The sequence below is a fragment of the Ranitomeya variabilis genome, chromosome 2 (genome assembly GCF_051348905.1).
Source record: "Ranitomeya variabilis isolate aRanVar5 chromosome 2, aRanVar5.hap1, whole genome shotgun sequence".
In the NCBI taxonomy this organism is placed as follows: Eukaryota; Metazoa; Chordata; class Amphibia; order Anura; family Dendrobatidae; genus Ranitomeya; species Ranitomeya variabilis.
This window is the reverse complement of record NC_135233.1, coordinates 796436535-796458570: the sequence shown is the minus strand read 5'-3', so window position 1 is coordinate 796458570 and position 22036 is coordinate 796436535. Positions and strand designations below refer to the sequence as shown.

The following is a 22036-nucleotide window of genomic DNA, read 5'->3' as shown; positions in this document are numbered from 1 at the left end:
GCTTAAAAATGCTTAAAAAACGCATTCCCATGCAATCCTATGGGATTCCGCAGTTACTGTACCCATGCTGCGGATTTTCCCGCTGCAGAATCGCATAGTGGTAAAATCCGCAGCATGTTCATTATTTCTGCGGAATCGCGGTGATTCTGCCACCATAGAATTGCATTGAAATGCTCACTACGCATGTGGCTATGTCCACCATGCGTAAAGTGAGCTCTTCATGTGCGGATGACACCCAGGATCTGGAGGAGAGGAGACTCTCCTTCAGCCCATGGGATCCATATTCATGTAAAAAAAAGAATTAAAATAAAAAATAGGGATATACTTACCTTCTGATGGCCTCCGGAGTCCTCCCGCCTCTCAGCGGTGCACGCGGCGGCTTCCGTTCCCAGGGATGCATTGCGCGTATAACCTGAGATGATGTTGCGGTCACGCGACCAAGACATCAGAAAGGTCCTTCGCGCAAAGCATCCCTGGGAACAGAACGCACCAGGAGCGCCGCTGAGGAGATCGGGGGCCGTCGGAAGATGAGAAAAGCATATTTTTTTATTATTTTTAACATTCTATCTTTTACTATTGATGCTGCATAGGCAGCATCAATAGTAAAAAGTTGGTCAGACTTGTCAGGCACTATGCACTTGTCGACCTGTTGAAGCGCAATGTAAGCGTGAAATGCTCGTCGTCTGTATTTGCTCCACTGTTTTATCTGCCTGCTGTTGGTAAGATGATGCCACAATAAAGGATTTTGTTGCATGGGACGGTATGTGCCAATCCGCTTTCTTTTCTATGGACATCTGATTTCAAAGCATGGAATATATATATATACCCCGGTACGGTCACTGCCAGCTCCACAATAACCCCAAAAAGATTATTAGCTGCCAACACCCATTGTTTATATAGGCTGTTTGGACAACATTTTGAGGTAGTGTATGTACAGAACAAAAGGAACAGAACTATTACATTTTATATTTAGTCCAGAAAGATAGGCAGTATTTATAAAAAATATACAAAAGATTTTACAAAAGGAACAAAACTATACAGCATATAAAATTACATAAAATAAAATGGATTAATAGAGAAAGTTACTAAACGCTGGTCACAGAGATGGCTAGGAGCCTGGCGAAGGGGAGCACTTCAATTGAAAACGTCCTGTGAAATGCGGAACATGGGTCATGCCTACACAGATATGTATCTCCCTACATTAAACCCAGATTATAATTAGCTCCTAAGTTACACCCACACATCTCCCACTGATGACTCACAGCAGGGCTGGTCATGGGATGTGGCTTCAGTTTCCGAAAATTATGCGAATCCCTACATTCACGATATCTTTTCTGTTTAAGGTCGCAGGTGCTAAACATTGACATCAAATTTTTTTCAGGATTTTACGGTTGCATAGGCCCCTAATATGACAGGTGTAGCTTCATATATCAAGCTATTATTCAATGGAAGAGATTCTGGACATTGCCCAGTGACATGAAACCATGCTTAGAGTTTGTCGCTTCATCACATTTCCTAAAATATTACTTTTCTATCTATTAGATTGGCACAGATCATACAAACCTCCCTTCTTAATTTCTAATAAGCAGACAACAGACCAGATCTTTACATTTCTCCTAACTCTTATCTTGGTCGTAAATCTGCTTCTCCACATCCCTGATGCACATCCTCACATCTGTTAGACATTAGGAGTTTCCTTAATTATCTGATTCCAAAGGGCGGGATCAGCTGCTAAGAGTGTCCCGTGGAGACAGCTTGTAGATAGCAAGCTCTTTCTCTCAATCTGTCACCAGGTCTTTGCTATTCTGACAGCAGCATAATGTAGAGGCAGAGACTGATTCCAATGATGTATCACTTACTGAGCTGATGGTTTTCACAGGTTGGCATCGATCCTTTAGTTCCAGAGAAGGAAAAAATAATACTTAAGCATACCAAGACATTTTGGCCAATTGTATGCTTCCATCTTTATGGGAACAGTTTGCAGAAGTTCTTTTTTTTCTTGACTGTGCCCCAGTGCACAAAGCAAGGTCCATAAAGACATGATTGAGTGACTTTGGTTAGAATTTGACTGGCCCTCACAGAGCTCCTGACCTGAACTTTATGGAAAGGATGAACTATAATGTAGCTTGTGAGCCAGGTCCTATAGTCTAACATCAATGTCTGACCTCACATATGCTATTCTGAATGAATGAGCAAAAACTATCTTGGACACAGTCTAAAATCTTGTAGAAAGCCTTCCCAGAGAAGAAGAATCTAGATGTAAATGGGAGGCCCAACCTCATACTAACGCTTATAGATTGATATGAAGCTCATAAAAGCTGCTATTGGTATAAAAGACATTGAAAAACTGGAGCAAGTTCAGAGAAGAGCTACCAGGATGGTGAGGAGACTGCAAAGTATGTCCTACGAGGAGTGGTTAAAAGATCTGGGAATGTTTAGCTTCCAAAACAGAAAGTAGAGACTTAATAACAGTCTACAAATATTTGAAGGGATGTCATTGTGTAGAGGGATCATCCTTATTCTCATTTGCACATGGAACATACAAGAAGCAATGGAATGAAACTGAAAGGGAGAAGATACAGATTAGATATTAGAAAAAACTTTTTGGACAGTGAAGGTGATCAATGAGTGGAACAGGCTGCCACGAGAGGTGGCGAGTTCTCCTTCAATGGAAGTCGTCAAACAGAGGCTGGACAGACATCTGTCTGAGATGGTTTAGTGAATCCTGCATTGAGCAGAGGGTTGGACACGATGACCCTGGAGGTCCTTTCAACATTCTAACATTCTGTGATCCTATGCTATATGTTCCAATATATTTTTCTATGAAGTGAAAATGACATATCAAACTTTATTTTTAGAAGGTATCTTGTGTCTTAGGCTCTATTTAGGTGTCAAAAGTTTGAGTATGTGGTATATTATGTGTTTTTTTTCTATCTAAAGGGTTAAGCGTATGTACAACTGAACTCATGTAGTATATCTATTTTTCACTGGCTGTTTTACATAGGTAGCTTAGAGGAAGCGAATTTCTGAGATGTTTCTACATTTAGAAGCTGTGGTAGAGTCCTAACTCGGTTTTGTTCTATTTCTTTATCCGAAAAGAAGCTTGATCTGCTCAAATCCAGAACAAGCCCTAAGCCTGCGTACATCAATTACACAATTTTGCTTTAAAGTAACTGTATTCTTATTGCTTGCAGATCGGTTTCCTTTGCAGGTGATGCAGTTTCAAGATGACCTCACTGGAAGAGCAGCCAGAAGTATCTGAGAGCCAGGATGACTCAAGACAGAAGAATGTTTTATCACGGCAGCCAATGTGCTCAGAGGTTATAGGAGACAGCAGAAGACGATCAGAGAAGCTTCTGAATTAGCCATCCAAAAACATGATTGATTAGGTAAAAGGTCCAATCCATGCTGCTGTCCACGATCACTTACAGTAGAAGGTTAACTAAGTAGTAGGAGCAGTAGTCACGCATGAGCCCAGGGCTGTAAATGCTTTTGTTTTGGAACTTTTCCATAATTATTCGCATATGAGATTAAAAAGAACACTATAAAATACGGCATATAATAAAATATACAGAACAGAAGCAAGGGTCTGTTGGTTTTCTGGACGTCATCAGATATTGCTGCTCTGGAGCTATAAACTTGACAATTGAGTGATCGTTTCCTAAAAGTCTTCTACAACCTCTCCTGAAGCTTCATCTGGAGTTTCACAATGAGATCTTGTCCAACATACAACTTATCGGCGTTCCAAACAGTCCAAAAAACTTGCAGAAAACCCACCCAATAATCAACATATGAGCCAATATATCCATGGACCCAGATACACCAGGTGTCCCAGTACAGTAGGACCCTGCACATCTCCCGAGACCCCACACGTATCTCTGTCCAGAAACCTGAATATCAGGCCCATGCTTTTTATGTATGGCATGATTCTAAGACACATTTAGGTATACAGTGAACATATTAAAATATTAAGCATCAAGTGCTCTTCTAACAGTAGACATCCTGGGGTTTATGTATGAACCTCAGAGAAGCAGGTTGTACGTCATACTCAAAGAATGCTATAATGGAGCCCGTAAGGTTTATGGCTCCCTATAGTTCCCTTTGTGTTCTCAAATTAAATAACCTTACATTTTACAAACCAGTGGGGATAGGCTGGAATAAAGGTCTATGCTCCATAATTAACATTTCAAAGACGAACATTTTCTTTCTAGTTAATTTAATAACTGGGCGTTTCTGGCTGGGAACGATGATTTCATACAGTACTCTATAAGCTGCAGAGCAGGCTCCAATGATTTTTCTGATATGCTTCAGCTCAAAGGGAAACTTCCACAAGGTTTTTGCCATCTTATCTGAGAGCGGCATGATGTAGGGGAAGAGACCCTGATTCTAGCGAGGTGTCATTTACCGGGCTGCTTACTGTAGTTTTGACAGAATCACAGTTTTATCATCGGGATATTATCACTAGAGGACTAGTAAACCTGCTGCCATGTAGTCCTCCATATTCATGAGCGCTATCTAACCTAGCTCCACCACTGATTAGCCGTTTTCTCTGTACACTGTGCGTAGGCAGAAACCTGCCAGTCAGTGGAGGAGCCATACAGAGCTCAGTATTCAGAGAAATGGTAGATTTGCAACAGATAAAACTATAATTTTATCAAAACTGCAGTAAGTGACAAATTGCTGGAATCAGGGTATCTGTCCCTATATCATGATGCTCTCAGAAGGGCTAGCACGATCCTGGTGACAGATTAATTTTAAAACAACAAAAATCTTTTACAATTGGAATAAATCTTTTACTTTAAAGCTGTGTGCCCACGTTGTGTTTTTTATGCGTTTCTGACGCGGTTTTTGCTACAGCGGAAATGCATAAAAACGCTTAAACTGCATTCCCATGCAATCCTATGGGATTCCGCAGTTGCTGTGCCCATGCTGCGGATTTTCACGCTGCGGAATCGCATAGTGGTAAAACCCGCAGCATGTTCATTATTTCTGCGGAATCGCGGCGATTCCGCCTCCATAGGATTGCATTGAAATGCTCACTTTACGCATGTGGCTAGGCCCACCATGCGTAAAGTGAGCGCTTCATGTGCGGATGGTACCCAGGGTCTGGAAGATAGGAGACTCTCCTCCAGGCTCTGGGTTCAATATTCCTATTAAAAAAAAGAATTAAAATAAAAAATACAGATATACTTATCTTCTGATGGCCCCCGGAGTCCTCCCGCCTCTCTGCGGTGCCCGCGGCGGCTTCCGTTCCCAGGGATGCATTGCGCGAATCACCTGGGATGACGTCACAAAGGTCCTTCGCGCAAAGCATCCCTAGAAACGGAAAGTACCGGGAGCGCCGCTGAGGAGACCGGAGGCCGTCGGAAGGTGAGAATAACCATTTTTTTATTATTTTATTATTTTTAACATTCTATCTTTTACTATTGATGCTGCATAAGCACTATTCTTGACAAGTGTGACCAACCAGTCAATCACTTTTCCAAGCGATGCTTCAAATCGCTTGGAAAACACAAGCATACTGCAAGCTAAAAACGCTTGCAAAACGCTTGTATTTTGCGAGAAAAAGCATGCGAATTCCACATGCATTTTACCCGTGGCAGGGTGTGGCGGAAATACTTCGGACATTTCCGCTGCATTTCTCCAATGTGGGCACATAGCCTAATAATTCCAAATATTTACACTTAACGAGAATTTGTCAGCAGGTTTTTGCTATGCCAGCATGAGCCAGGGGCTGAGACACAGATTTCAGGGATGTGTCACTTAGTAGGCTGTGTGCTGTTTCCATACAATGAATGTTTTATTTCCTGGACATTATCACTAACCAGACTAGCTCCCTTGTGTAAAATGGTCGAGCCACGCCCCCTCATGTGATAAGCAGCTCACTGTCAATATACAATGTACAAATAGAACTGTGGTGTGGAGGAGGTTAGCGCTATGAGCTAGATGCTACATCTAAACATTACTGCACACAGTAAGCTATGTGATACATTGTTGGAATCAGGGTCTCTTTCTCTACATTATGCTGCTCTCAGATGAGGTAGCAAAAATTAGTCCTCTGGCAGCAGTGCAATAAGATGTACTGACCTTGTCATAATTTGACCAATAAGCATAAGCCTGCTGTCGTTGGACTCGGTAGTGTATACATTTTTTTCTATCTAATGCTCACATGCTAGTAAAAGGAATCATATACAGAGGGGAAAATATTTGATACACTGCCGATTTTGCAAGTTTTCCCACCTACAAAGAATGGAGAGGTCTGTCATTTTTATCGTAGGTACACTTCACCTGTGAGAGACAGAAACTAAAAACAAAAAAAAACAGTAAATCACATTGTATGATTTTTATATAATTTCCATTTTATTGCATGAAATAAGTATTTGATCACCTACAAACCAGGAAGAATTCTGTCTCTCACAGACCTGTTAGTTTTTCTTTAAAGGGAACCCGTCACCCCCAAAATCGAAGGTGAGCTAAGGCCACCGGCACCGGTGGCTTATCTACAGCATTCTGGATTGCTGTAGATAAGCCCCCAATGTAACCTGAAAGATGAGAAAAAGAGGTTAGATTATACTGACCTGGGGGGCGGTCTGATCCGATGGGTGTCGCGGTCCGGTCCGGGGCCTCCCATCTTCTTACGATGACGTCCTCTTCTTGTCTTCACGCTGCGGCTCTGGCGCAGGCGTACTTTGTCTGCACTATTAAGGGCAGAGCAAAGTACTGCAGTGTGCAGGTGTCGGGAAAGGTCAGAGAGGCCCGGCGCCTGCGCACTGCAGTAGGAGGCGCCGGACCGGACCACGACACCCATCGGACAGGACCGGGACTGGGTGAGTATAATCTAACCTCTTTATCTCATCTTTTAGGATACATCGGGGGCTTATCTGCAGCATTACAGAATGCTGTAGATTAGCCCCTGATGCTGGTGGGCTTAGCTCACCTTCGATTTTGGGGGTAGCCCTCCTACTCTGCACTGTATTACCTGTATTAATTGCAGCTATTTGAAATTGTTACTGGTATAAAAGACTCCTGTCCACACTTAATCAATCACACCCCAACCTCTCCACCATGGCCAAGACCAAAAAGCTGTCTAAGGAGGCCAGGGACAAAATTGTAGACCTACACAAGGCTGGGAATGGCTCCAGGACAATAAACAAGCAGCTCTGTGAGAAGGCAACAACCACTGGCGCAATTATTAGAAAATGGAAAAAACACAAGATGTCAATCTTCCTCGGCCTGGGGCTCCATGCAAGATCTCGCCTCGTGGGGTAAGGATGATTCTGAGAAAGGTCAGAAATAAGCCTAGAACTGCATGGGAGGATCTGGTCAATGACCTGTCCTGAAGAGAGCTGGGACCACAATCTCAAACATTAACATTAGTAACACCTACACCGTCATGGATTAAAATCCTGCAGGGTACACAAGGTCCCCCTGCTCATGCTAGCACATGTCCATGATCCAAAGGAAGCATGGGAGAAGGTCATGTGGTCAGATGAGACCAAAATAGAACTTTCTGGTTTGAACTCCACTCACTGTATTTGTAGGAAGAAGAAGGATGAGTACAACCCCAAGAACATCATCCCAACTGTGAAGCATGGTGGGGGAAAGATCATACTTTGGGGTGCTTTTCTGCAAAGGGGACAAGATGACTGCACCATATTGAAGAGAGAATGGATGGAGTCATGTATCATGAGATTTTGGCCAACAGCCTCCTTTCCTCAGTTAGCGCATTGCAGATGGGTCGTGGCTGGGTCTTCCAGCATGACAATGACCCGAAACACACAGCCAGGGCAACTAAGAAGTGGCTCCATAAGAAGCATTTTAAGGTCTTGGAGTGGCCTAGCCAGTCTCAAGACCTGAACCCAAAAGAAAATCTTTGGAGAGATCTGTGTGGAGGAGTGGGCCAAAATCCCTGCTGCAAACACTAAGTTCTGTTTTGCTATTGTATCAAATGCTTGTTTCATGCAATAAAATGAAAATTAATTATGTAAAAATCGTACAATGTGATTTTCTGGTTTTTATTTTTATTAATACTTATTTTCCCCAGTGCATTACTTGGAGATAAGTCCATCAGCATCAGGCACACAGAGGAAATATTTCATTTCCTTTACTTCATTTTGGCAATGAGCATACGCCCCTGCTGATGACCTCATCCCAGACTCATTCATGCTGTACACATCCTCTTACTACCCAAAGCCCAGATGGGGAGTTTTACCATGGCATGATCCCGAGCTGCATAACGACATGCTAGTGTTTTAGTAGACCCTAAATTAAGTGACCGGTTCCCTTTAATTAAATATTTCTAAAAAATCTTCTAGTATCTAGAATTAAGACCATGGCAAACTTTGGAAATTGGAAAAAAAACTACAATTCCTATTATAGCTCTAGAAGAGCTTTAGATAGGATCCGGACCCCCACCAGAGACCCTCATTGATCACTCAGAACACAATGCAGAAGCACTCAGCCTGCACAGCTTACAGGCTCTATAGAAAGCCAACCGAATATTATGCACAGGGTCTGTGAGAGCAAGATCGCTCTGTTCTGGCTCTCAACACTCCGCACCCGTGCCCCATGTACTGCTAGGGAACATTGACAGGGGTTATCTACCAAATAAGACAGAGAGCAAAAAAGGAAAAAATGTCGTCTAACACCACCTAATAATAAAGGGACTGTGCCATACACTCATACACATGTACAAATTACCAAAGAAGAAAAAGAGGGAGTAAAGTAGGCACTAGTACCCCAAGAATGTCACAGGCAAAAACCTGAATAGTTCAAATGAAAGAGTTTATTATAAAAAAAAGAGAACAATCTAATAGAAAAACACTAAAAAAGATGAAAACTTCCTAGGTCTCCACAATAAATATGTGTGGTGATCCAACCTTCATCCTAACAAATAAATGTAAAGCAGACAATTGTCAAAATATAGGGGCAGAGTGGAAAATATCCCAAAATATATGAAATAAGAGTAAAAACCCTGAATAATGGCTATAGCAAAGCAAAATATCACATGAAAAAAAATAATAATAATAAAGGTAAGTATATAAGACAATGATACCACTACCAGATCCTAAAAGGCGTATAATATAAAGGTGATATTCTAAAGATATGGTAAGGACGGAATTGGTAGGTGTGGATCTCATACCTTTTCCATCCTTGCCATACCCTTTTTCGGATAGCACCATTACCGGTATCATTGTCTTATATACTTACCTTTATTATTCTTTTTTTATGTAATATTTTGGTTTGCTATAGCCATTATTCAGGGTTTTTACTCTTATTTCATATATTCTGGGATATTTTCCACTCTACCCCTATATTTTGACAGTTGTGTGAGTTACATTTATATGTTAGGATGGAGTTGGATCTCTACATATATTTATTGTGGAGAACTAGGAAGTTTTCGTCTTTTTACATATTTTTATATTGGATTTTCACTTTGTATATAATAAAGTTTTTCATTTGAACTATTTAGGTTTTAGCCCTTGACATTATTGGGGCACTAGTATGATTACTCTAGAACATTGAAACTGCTTTACTGCCATAGAAAATGGGAAAAAGGAAAAAAATGTGCTATATAATGTATATATGAAATATTCAGCTGCAAAATTGCTATGAAAAATACACTAAAAAAGAAGATACTTAGTGCATAGATTGGCCATTTGGGTCCCTGTCCTGATATGTCACCTTTCCTGGGCAAAAAAAGCCTATAATTTATGGGGCAGGAATGGACCAGCTAACTACTTAAAATTACCTGTGGCTGATGGGAGTGGGAGTGCACATGTCTCCCACTCGCATCAGCCACAGGTGATTTTACATAGTTAGCTGGTCCATTCCTGCCCCATAAATTGTATGTTTTTGTTGCCCAGGAAAGGTGACATATCAGGACAGGGACCCAATTTTTGAAGAACGCCTTGACATGGCAGTTGGGCTCACATGTATTGGCCAATCTTTGTGCTATGTACCTTCTTTTTTATATATTGATCCACTGGCGCTTCGCCCAAAAATATTTTATTTCTGAGCAGCCTCTTTGGATAACAGCAACGACCTGCTGTCAAAATGTAATAGGATATATAGACTAAAAAGGGGGTTCCAAACAGCGCTCAAACAGTTAAAAATATGTATGTTCCATCCTAGTATATAATATGTCCTCACACATAAAAGGATTCAAGGGCAAACATACAAATTTCAGCCACTATTTCAATCAGTTTATAGGAGGCACGCTGTGTTAACCATTCTGTGTCTTCGGTAACATTAATAGGTACTCCTCACATTGGGGCCCTTACATTAATCATTATCTAACTGGATTTTGGTCTGGCAGCCTATTACTACATCATTAAACAAACAATAATGTTGGGGGGTATATTTTTTAGGCAATGTATACAAGGAATTGAAGGGTTTGTACCAAATATGGAAGTTATTTCCTATCTGTACTGTAGGGATCCTGGAACCACCATCGATCCTAAGAATGGGGCTTATGGAGCAGAGATGGAGCATGGACACCTCAGCTCCATTCATTGTCTATGAGCGCTGAGAAGGTAGCTGAGTACAATACTCGAGTAAGTGTCTCTACAGAGGACTTCTTTATTGGCAGTAATACCATGGCTTAATTGTAGTAATTCTAAACCTTGACTTGACTTGTCTGTTGATACAATACGTCTTCAGAAACAGGTATAACATGTACAACACATGCCCTGCCTTTGAGTTATCTTACAAGGCTAATTGCATTTCAAAAGTTGGCTCTCATCTGTGTTTGCAGATTATTAAATTTCAAAGAATTAATAACATCTTATTATTGTAATAAGATTAAGGTCTCAATTAAAATTGAACTTTTAGTTCTGAAGCTGGCCTTTATCAAGCAAACGTAATCTGACAAGCTTCACAATGGTAAAACTTGACAACCATGCACATAGAAGATAAATTCACTTGTTCAATGTTTTCAAAGTTGAGCCTTAAAGGGGTATTCCAGTGATATTTATGGTATACAGGCACAAGCAGAGAAAAGCCAGCAACACTGCGGCAGAGATAGTCGTGCATGAGAAAAGTATAGTAGTCCTATAATACTGTAGTTAACACCTCAGCAACGAAAAAGACAACAGACTCCTCAGATCTGGCACAAAAGGAAAGGCAACAGGTGGTTTTGACCAACAGGTGGTCCTTATCAAGGTCATGACTGTGTGCGGCTTGTTAACGATGCACCAATCTCTTCACACCCGGCAGTAATCCAGGTAGATCTCCTTGATAAAGACCATCTGTTGGTCAAAACATTGGATGGTATCCGTCTTTCCTTTTGTGCCAGATCTAAAGAAAATATGTTTGCAGCAATATTTATGGCATGTACCCATGATGCGCCATTATTGACTGGGACCTTCACCAATTTGGAGAACTGGGAGCCTGATTCACAGTATCCACTTTCCGCACAGAATTCAAAGGAGAGGTGGCCATGTTTACTCTCCGTCCCACACATTAAAGTCTATGAGAGTTCTGAAAAAAGACCGAGCACACAGAGTAGAATGGGAGAATGGTATGTAGTGACACCCCTTGATATGTCAGTACCCACCTTTCACGTTCTTGCTCCAACAAGTTGGTAAAGTCATCACTCTTATTCATGTAGTCCGTATGCTTCTGCTTCTCATTTTCTAGCTCATACACAGTCCTACGATGGCACTTCTCTGCCAGCAATAACTGCTCTAACATGCGCCTGTATGTTTCTTTCTGTTTTTCTTCAAGTCGGTCCAGCTGTGCAAATTTTTAAAAAAAAATGTTAATTGTAAAAAAAAATGCGCACAGTGACCTGGTAACACACAACTCAGATTTAATATAAATGTATTCCTCACTTTTATGCCACGTGGACATGTTGAACATTTGGTGAGTTTTTTGGGTGAGTAAGCCAAATCTAGGAGTGGGTGATAAATACAGAAGTGGTGACATGTTTCTATTATACTTTTCCTCTGACTGTTCCACTCCTGGTTTTGGCTTACAAATACTGATGTAAAAAACTCACCAAATGCTGAACGTGTGAACATGGCCTTAGCCTACAGAGAGGAAGAACTTCTCTAAGGTTTTGTTTCAATGTTTGGTGAGTCAAATACTTGCAACACATTGATTACTAGAGTTGGTGCAAATCGATTTGTAAGACTAGGTCTATGGGCCATATCAGTAATCTGTGACCACTGGACCGGAAACCTGAGAACTGTATCTTCCATCCTGGCATCCCTGGCTCCTCTTTTGATTAGCCGGCCTGGCGCAAAGACATTGTTACAGCGTGATGCATATGTGACATTGCACTAGGCCAGCTAATCAAAAATAGAGCCATGGATGTTGGGACATAAGAGGCGGTTCTCAGGGCTCCTTTCTGGTGACCACAGATCACTGACGTGGTTGTGTATTGACCTAACCCTACTTTACTAATTAAATAGACCATGAAGTGCCAATCAAAGGAACATAAAAACTGACCACATTTCTATTTAGAGCTCCTGTAGACATTTTTCTAAGGTCTATACAGCATTACTAACCATTAATCAGCTCCTGACTTGAACTTTGGAAAAACATTTTAGTAACATCTACTAGCTCCAAATTATTAATAGTTTCTGGTCCAAGTGGAAGATCTCTAGTTATTGCATATTTGCACATGATACATATGCCATTACTGCATACAAGCTATTAGCCTTAATAATTACAATTTACGTGCCCTTTAATGAAGTACAATTTTCCTTATAGAATTAGACATTATTTTATGTATATCTGTAAATAGAATAAAAGTCATATTAAAATCTTCTCAATATGTTTATAGAAAAAGGTAAGGCTTGGCGCTTCTTGTACTCCTCAACACTGATATGATAAAGATATTCAAATAATGAAAACATTGAAATATAATTTTCAAAACATCTAACGTATGAGCTCTACGCACATAACTACATGCACTAACAGCTATCAATGAGGCTCTCAATGGTTGTCTGAAGAATGTTCTGCCGCGCTGAATGCACTTGGGCACACAAATTATGAAGACACTTTGGAGAAATGGACGAACCACTCCTTTCGCGAATGATCCATTCTGTGCTGCAAATGACATTAGATGTCGAATACCACGCCTAAGACGTCAGTATTTACACAAACCATCAGAAGACGCTTGCACAACAATGGGCTATGAGCAAGACATCCAGCTACAAGTGCTTCATTGACCACACACCACTGTTCTCAAAGGCTTTAATGGTGCAGAACAAGATGGCAATGGAGGTTGGAATGGAGGTCTACCCTCGTCAGTGATGAATCCCATATTAGTCTTGCATGCAGTGACAGTCAGAGATTGGTCTGGAGACCTTATGGGCAACACCATGAAGAGCCATTCGCAAAATAACTGGACCCATCTAGTCTTCAATCCAGGAGCGCTAACAACCCAGTTTTAGATTAAATCATGGAGTCAGTGGTACGGGCATTTCTTCAAAGTCTGTAAAAAGCCATTTTAAAACATGACAATGCTAAGCTGCATGTTGCTCATTTTACTGTCAGAAGCTAGGCACCCTAAACGTGCAACCATGGCGTGCAACATCTCTGGAGTTGTCTCCCAATGAGCACTTATGGTACGTCATTGGTCGGCAACTGCAAAAGGAGCTGCCAAAAGTGGATCTTGATGATTTACGTGCCCAAGTGCAATGAACGATGCAGAACATTCCTCAACCATAAGTAATCTCATTGATAGCATACCGAGGCGTTCATATTGAAAAAATGTAGATGCTTTGAAAATTTTACCTTCTTACTTATATTTACTGTATATAGTAAAAATACTAAATGAATCTTGTCTCCTTACTTACATTACATATATATACATATGGTTGCAGCTGCCACACATCACTATGTCCCATGCACAGTTTATGATTGAGCACACTGACTTTTTATGAGGAGTGAAGGGTGACGTGATAGGATTAGTATAGTGTGTGTATTAATAATACTCTGACACTATTAAGTAAAGGCTTTGAAGATGCCATAAAGTACATGTAGTTTTCAAGACAGCGTATCAGTTTCTTAAAGGTAAATGGACCCTTATAACTGAGGCACTATCTATCAAATTGAGCTCTATCTATACACAGTACATATACATATATGTATTTTAATAGAAATAGAGCAACGTTTATAGCAAACATGTATACATTTTAATATTTAAACTCCATAGATATACCTAATTTAGTTTTTTTTACAAAAATGAAGACCAAGAGATAGATAAATAGTAGATGGATAGATAAATAGTAGATGGATAGATAGCTAAATAACAGATAGCCAATGTAAATGAATATTTATAGTATTAAATACGGTATCCTCTCTAAGAGCCTAGTATATGTGTTGTACCTCTGCCATTGGCTTCTCATAGACATCTTCTCCTATGGACTTTTCCTTGGCAAGTATCGCATCTCTGTGCAGCACCCTCAGCACATCCTCAGGAGCTGAAAACCCATAATGTGCTTCCAAAACTTCGGGCTTAGTTCTCTCTGTCTTTAGCATATGGATAACATCCTCCCTAGCCTGTGGGAATGAAACATGATATGATTAGAGGAGCTGCAGTTTATATAACACACGCTTACATCATACCTGATCTATTGACATTTGGTGCGAGAGCTAAAGCCATCGGTTAGTTCAACGAGAACGTCCTCACTAATACACTGCACTTTACCAAAAACAGACTACGGCGGTCATATTGCATGACATGTTGCTAGGAAGCTTCACTGTGTACTGTCCACACACAGCGTCTTCCCCCCAGTCACTTCTTCAATGTGCTAACAGTCAGTTATTTATTTTTCAATATTACATTAATTTAGTGCCTTAATAGTATGTGACCTATACGCTCCGGTGATGGCCTTAGGCACCTGCAGCTTGTACCCCAAATCTCTCAAACTTTCTCGAACATATGGAAGACAGGTGCCCAGGATGCAGTTTCATCCCCAGTCTACTAATCAGCACTAATTGTACACTGTATGTCTGTGTTATTCGGGAACTACATGTAGAATGATGGAAAGTATCAGGTATCCCAAAGCCAGTCTAAGCAAAATAAGCAGGGTTGGACGGGTGGCCATGGAGGCTATGTCTGTGTGCCACGGTAATTGGTAATGTTTTTACATGTAAGTGGTATGATATGCGACATTTTTCATATATAGTGTAAAGCAGCCAATCTACATCCCACCTTATATGCGTTTTCCATTTTAGTAAAAATGTCAAAAAATATAATTTTTTTTCTGTCACCCAGATTGCTTGGTGCCTACATACCGTAAAGTGTGATTTCCATTTGTTTCCATGTAGTCCCTTTCAGCATGCTTACTGCTTGCTTACGTTCTAATTCAGAAGGGACAGGGTGCGTCACTAGTTTAGGAGGCTGCACTAACTTTTCAACCTACTCTCCGCCCCCAACTTAATTCCCTTCTTACTTCCTGGTTTCTCATCTTTCTGCAGGCTCTACCTTTCTCTTGCCTGTGTTGCTTCATCTGCAAAATGGCAAAAATAAAGTTTACTATGCCCTTTTCAATCTACACTTTCATCCAAGTTCAACTCTCTATTCTGTGTGTAGATGATTGTCACCTCTCACAGCTCAATTTTCTACTCTGCCTATGATTACTGTGCTATGACAGATCTGCATACACACAGCTCTGCTACATAACAGATGCACACACGCAGCACAGCTACATCAGACACACAATCTCAAGCCAGAAACCCATGTAACTGGTTGGCGTGATATAATCCTAGCCAGATTACAACAGGGGAGTACTGGTCACATGAGAGCACTCTAGTGGATCAAGAAGGAGACAATAACACAAGTGTATTGCAAAGTTGAATAGGGAGATAGAAGCTGAATAATGAAGAGAACTCTGAAAATTGACAACCCTTTAAGTACATTCAAGCATATTATACAAACTGTAACTATTTTTTTTTTGTTGATTTGTTATTATTATTACTATTATTATTACTATTATACAATATATCTGTGAATGTATGGAAATACCACTAATAATAATAATAATTGTGGTGCAGTAAAAGGTGTAGTGCTGGACGGAAGATATATTTCTCCCAGCAGGATAAGTTTTGGCCTGGTATTTTCCTAAGGTTGAGGACCTGCAGTGATGTCACGATCACGTGATCAGCCCATGTGATGGGTACCTCACTTGTGGGTGTGGCTGTAGACTATGTAATGGAGTTTCTTTTGTTTGGCACATGTTATTCTGGGTTTGGAGCTGGGCTGGAATGAGCCTGAACTGTTTTTCTCTGCCACATATGCCACAAAGGACGGTGACATGACTGTTAGCAACCCTGGGAATGGCACCTGGCGGAAGCCGCTGACTTGGCAGCCGCTTAGTTAAGCCCGTCCCCTGTAAGGGTGAGTCTGAGACCAGTGGTTCTCCAAGCTGGAGTATGTTTGGTTTTTTCTCTTACTTTCTGTCATGGACTGTTTAAAGTGCCAATAAACCACTGAAGTTTGGACTGTAAGCCTGTGTGTTGCCTCATTACTGCGGCCCTACCTCTGCTCACCCGAGCCAATCCCTAAATAATGTACATCCACTGATTCTGTGGGGTCAAGAAGGTTTTTTCCACTTCAAACAGAAATAAGTTTTGTGTTTTCAACCTCTGAACGTAAAATGTTAAATCCTATTATTTTCTCAATATTTTTCTTTTCCCTATTTTGTGCATCATTGCTTGCCACTTTCATTTTTTTTTTTTTTTTTTTTTTTGGGGGGGGGGGGTAAAAAATTGATCTTGGGCAGAATAATAATATTTCCTGGAGCTTCTAACTAAAGTTATGCCATGGAGCACATACTATGCAATTCTTTGCAATACAAAGCAGATGTATATGAATGGCTATTTCTGTATACACTCACCGGCCACTTTATTAGGTACACCTGTCCAACTTCTTGTTAACACTTAATTTCTAATCAGCCAATCACATGGCGGCAACTCAGTGCATTTAGGCATGTAGACATGGTCAAGACAATCTCCTGCAGTTCAAACCGAGCATCAGTATGGGGAAGAAAGGTGATTTGAGTGCCTTTGAACGTGGCATGGTTGTTGGTGCCAGAAGGGCTGGTCTGAGTATTTCAGAAACTGCTGATCTACTGGGATTTTCACGCACAACCATCTCTAGGGTTTACAGAGAATGGTCCGAAAAAGAAAAAAAATCCAGTGAGCGGCAGTTCTGTGGGCGGAAATGCCTTGTTGATGCCAGAGGTCAGAGGAGAATGGGCAGACTGGTTCGAGCTGATAGAAAGGCAACAGTGACTCAAATCGCCACCCGTTACAACCAAGGTAGGCCTAAGAGCATCTCTGAACGCACAGTGCGTCGAACTTTGAGGCAGATGGGCTACAGCAGCAGAAGACCACACCGGGTACCACTCCTTTCAGCTAAGAACAGGAAACTGAGGCTACAATTTGCACAAGCTCATCGAAATTGGACAGTAGAAGATTGGAAAAACGTTGCTTGGTCTGATGAGTCTCGATTTCTGCTGCGACATTCGGATGGTAGGGTCAGAATTTGGCGTAAACAACATGAAAGCATGGATCCATCCTGCCTTGTATGGAGCATCTTTGGGATGTGCAGCCGACAAATCTGCGGCAACTGTGTGATGCCATCATGTCAATATGGACCAAAATCTCTGAGGAATGCTTCCAGCACCTTGTTGAATCTATGCCACGAAGAATTGAGGCAGTTCTGAAGGTCAAAAGGGGGTCCAACCCTTTACTAGCATGGTGTACCTAATAAAGTGGCCGGTGAGTGTATATTTTCCATCTAAGATGCTTGTCACATACACACTTTTCAGCAAGTGATGTGGGAGCAACTGCAAGGGGTTAATCTGTCTCCACTCCACTCTCACTTTCACCCTAAGGTTGCAAACTGAACATAAATCAAACCCCAACACAGTAAAGACACCCCAAATACACAACACGCTTCCACCACTCACCAAGCAAATGAGTCCCCAAAATTCATACTGATGGCTAAGTCAAAAAGCTAAACACTCTCAGAGAGCCTATGGATTCTGAGTTTAGAGCATAAAGGGTCTAACCTTATTAAAGTTTCAGTGTCAGATGTCAGACTTATGCTAATATCACATATTCCCCTACAGTTCTTGGCTACTGATACACTGCAGTTAGATTATTGTTATAATTTTAATCATTTATTTTATTGTGTAAATATGTGTTTTGGAAATTATAATTTTATAGTTAAGATAATAGTTTCCTTCTCTGTATGCTTACATGTAGGCCCTGACTCATTAAAGATCCCCATAGACTAAGACTGGTTGAGCTCACCAACAATGACAGGTTTGACAGACAATCTAATATGTATGACCTGACAAACCACAGTGATGGTGAAACGCGCGTCAAGGTCCTTGTGCACCTCCCTCGAGGTTCTTGTGTGACACTGGTACACTATGTCTCAAGGTATATGCATTATTTAGTGTTTGTAATTTCACATGCAGTCTATGTCCTGGGCTTAAGTTCGATCTTGGCACATTCTAATTAAACTTACATTCTCACAGAACTTGTTCTTATATTAAGCTGTTATCCATGGCCATTGAGCATATTATTATCCATCTAGCTTGCAAATCTTATAGAATTTTTTCACCGTGTTTTTTACATCAGGTCCATTGATGTGTTCTGTATATGAGTCATATATTTGGTTATCACAAAAGGGGAAAGGAGAGGAGGGTTTCTTGCTTCTTACAACAGGGATTCTAGGTCCATTTATGGATCAGTATTACCATCATTTTGTCCTGATGTGTGTTTTTACTCTGACTTCTCCCAAACACTATGTATTTATTAATAATCTTTAACTATTCAGTTGTTATATATTTGTTTGCCTCAATTCGTTTTCTTTTTCTTTTATAGAGTATATTGTTTATATTATTGTCATTGTGCCAATTGGAAAATTCTTTTTGGTTTCATATGTTGTCATTTTAGGGGATTTTTTTATGGTGAAGATTCCATAGTGTCCAATCCTGACAAAAGGAAGAACGAAACTCTATAATATAAGTGAACTAAGCCAAAGACCAGTTATTATAGATGGGTGCAGGACCCTGGTCCAGCAACCACATCAGTAGTCTTGAGCTACGCAAGCAGGAGCACTATGAACCCCACTTCTACCTGTCAGAATAGCAGTTACTTCCTCTGATTTGTAGTCCTGACACAATATCATCATAGTGGCTTGACACAAACATGATGTCACGCTGAGTCTAATCAGAAGTGTTGGGAGGCAGGTGGAGGTTTGCAGGGCTCTTGTCCAGCGTCCACACACTGCTATCATGGCTGCTGGACCAGGGTCCTCCAAATTGGTTTACTAATCTCTCATAATTGGTCTTCGGCTCATTTCACTAATCGTATGAAGTTTTCTTCTTCTTTTTGTCCCCAAAAACAAGAATCGATATGAGTCTATGGAAGAAGGAGCACTTTCCTAGAAGAATAGTTTGATCTATATTTTTCCTTCTTCAGGATTCATCCCATTTTGGCTGCATTAAAAAGATCATTATCAATTTTGGGACCAGATAAAGATACCCTGTAGGACTAATGTTAAATTATTTTTTCTATAAAACTATGAATATTTTGGCAGCTTTAGCAGATAGCATAATAAATGAAGAAAGAGTTTGGAGCGGCCACCAAACGCAGGCCAGCGGGGTACTCGGTACCGGGTCCCTCGGTCTCGGTTCTAGGGGTGTCACGGTGGCCCGACCCGGTCCGTGGCCCTGCTAAGGGGCGCCCAAATAAAGGTGTAGGTGAGAGTTTGTCAAGTGTTCGTGATGCCACCTGTGGTATTCGGTCAGGGTGACAGACGCTGCTAAGGGTCCGCTGGGGTGATGGAATGGCAGCTAGATGGTGTAACTTCCCACAGGTGAAGTATGTCCCCAGGACTTCCCTTGATGAGTAGATGGTAATGGTGTAGGTCGCAGTAAATGACAAGGACACAGGGTTGCAGTCTCTTTACCTTTTTACTGAAGGCTTCGGCTTCCACAATCCAGAGCACTGCTAACAGGGCTGGCTGAGACCAGCCGGTTCGAAGGCACATCCAGAGTTCCCTTTGCAGGTGGAAATCAGTAGCCTTCCTACTAGCGCCTGTGTGTTGTAGTACCTCCCTGCTGAGCACCACGGGATAGTCCTCACAACTGTCGTGTATGTTTCTGTTCTTTCTCTCCGTCCCCCAGATGGTTTGGATAGGACGCACCTGTATGACGGGGTAGGCCTGGAGTTGTTTTATGGGGACCCTAGAGACGCCCCTCTCCCACAATTGCCTCCGTTGTCTTCATTAGGTGTAAAGGTGAGACAGCCAACCTAGAGTTAACTGCCCTGCCGTAGTTCAAAGTAATGCGTAGAGCCTATTACTTCCTCGGCGTTCCGGCCGCCGGCTACGCACCTCAGAAGGATGTTGCTGATCTTGGGGCACGACTCCTCCTGGTTCTATCTCCTTTGTGCTGTGATCTCGTTTCTCACTTCTCCACAATATACTTCGCTTTGTGTCCTTTCTTAGGATGCCGCCGCAATGAGGTGCAGGCACGGCTCCGTAACGATCTGTCTCGTGCTAGGCCACTGTCAGGATCCCACCCCTGACAGGGACCTCCCTGAGTCTTCCCAAGCAACGCTCTCTCTCACTAGGTGTTACCTGGACAAAACCCAGTCAGCTTCTCCCTAACTTCCTATCCGACTCCCAGTTTTACCAGAGTGTGAGGAGTGGCCTAATACATAGAACCTTTTGCTCCCCCTGGTGGCCGGAGTGTGAAGTGTAATGTGTGACTGTGATACCTGGTCAGGTGAACTCCTTTAGTGCCATCAGACGTAACATCGCTCCCCTTAGTGGCAGAGCGATATTACTGCAATGACCAGGACTCTGGGGCGCTGCAAGAATATTAACCCATAACTACAGGGAAGATGGCATGCAATGTACCGTACTTGGTTACGGTATATGTGTTAAATAACAGTATGTCCTGTCTTTTCGCATTTGGCTTTTATAAAAATGAGCTGTGTTAAAAGATTACACATCTGCAGTAAAAAAAAAAAAAAAAGCTGCCCAGAGGACTAATTACCAAACCCGCAATGAACTTCACAGATTTCTCATACATCATGTCATGAAGTTCCTTGCTTAGGTGGAAGGGAATCGACAATTATTATACTAAATGAAATCCCGCTTCATGTCAGACATATAAACATACAGGAAAACGTTAATTCATCTGTGTAACGTTTCTGCAGAGCGTGTCATGGGAAGTTTCTTGCCAAGCACCAGACTGTAGATAATTAATGATGTAATTGAAAGCTCCCATGGCCAGTTCGCATCAGAAATCTAGTGACGTCATTGATGAAGAGTACGAGCAATGAGAGCAGAACAAAGATATATGGGTCGGAAATAATAGTCAGATGTCTGCCGAATATTTGATTTAGCATTAAGCTTTCATCAGAGAGTTATTGGTCTTTCAAACATTCAAGGTAAACAAAATGTACATGCCAATTTATAGCCGTCATTTACTTGTACCGATCTGAACTTTTATGTAAAACTAGATGGTGCCCCGATTCTAACGCATCGGGTATTCTAGAATATGTATGCATAGTGTATACTGCAGTACATTGCGCAGCCCACGCAGTACATTGCGCAGCCCACGCAGTACATTGCGCAGCCAACACAAAACATTGCGCAGCCAACGCAGTACATTGCGCAGCCCACGTAGTACATTGCGCAGCCCACGTAGTACATTGCGCAGCCCACGTAGTACATTGCGCAGCCCACGTAGTATATTGCGCAGCCCACGTAGTATATTGCGCAGCCCACGTAGTATATTGCGCAGCCCACGAAGTATATTGCGCAGCCCACGTAGTATATTGCGCAGCCCACATTGTACATTGCGCAGCCCATGTAGTATATTGCGCAGCCCACGTAGTATATTGCGCAGCCCACATTGTACATTGCGCAGCCCACATTGTACATTGCGCAGCCCACGTAGTATATTGCGCAGCCCACGTAGTATATTGCGCAGCCCACGTAGTATATTGCGCAGCCACGTAGTATATAGCACAACCCATGTAGTATATT

The 22036-nt window shown here is 41.6% G+C and overlaps 1 protein-coding gene across 5 annotated transcripts in view; it reads right to left on the bottom strand.

Moving 5' to 3' along the window:
- FILIP1 (filamin A interacting protein 1) overlaps positions 1-22036 on the bottom strand; it is a 306718-nt gene that overhangs the window by 38888 nt on the left and 245794 nt on the right. For all 5 annotated transcript variants that reach the window (XM_077289879.1, XM_077289876.1, XM_077289881.1 and 2 more), the window contains 2 exons: positions 14341-14514; positions 11558-11736 (listed from right to left, as the gene is read on the bottom strand). In XM_077289879.1, the coding sequence (XP_077145994.1) occupies positions 11558-11736; positions 14341-14514 (353 nt within the window). The remainder of the gene's footprint in view (positions 1-11557; positions 11737-14340; positions 14515-22036) is intronic.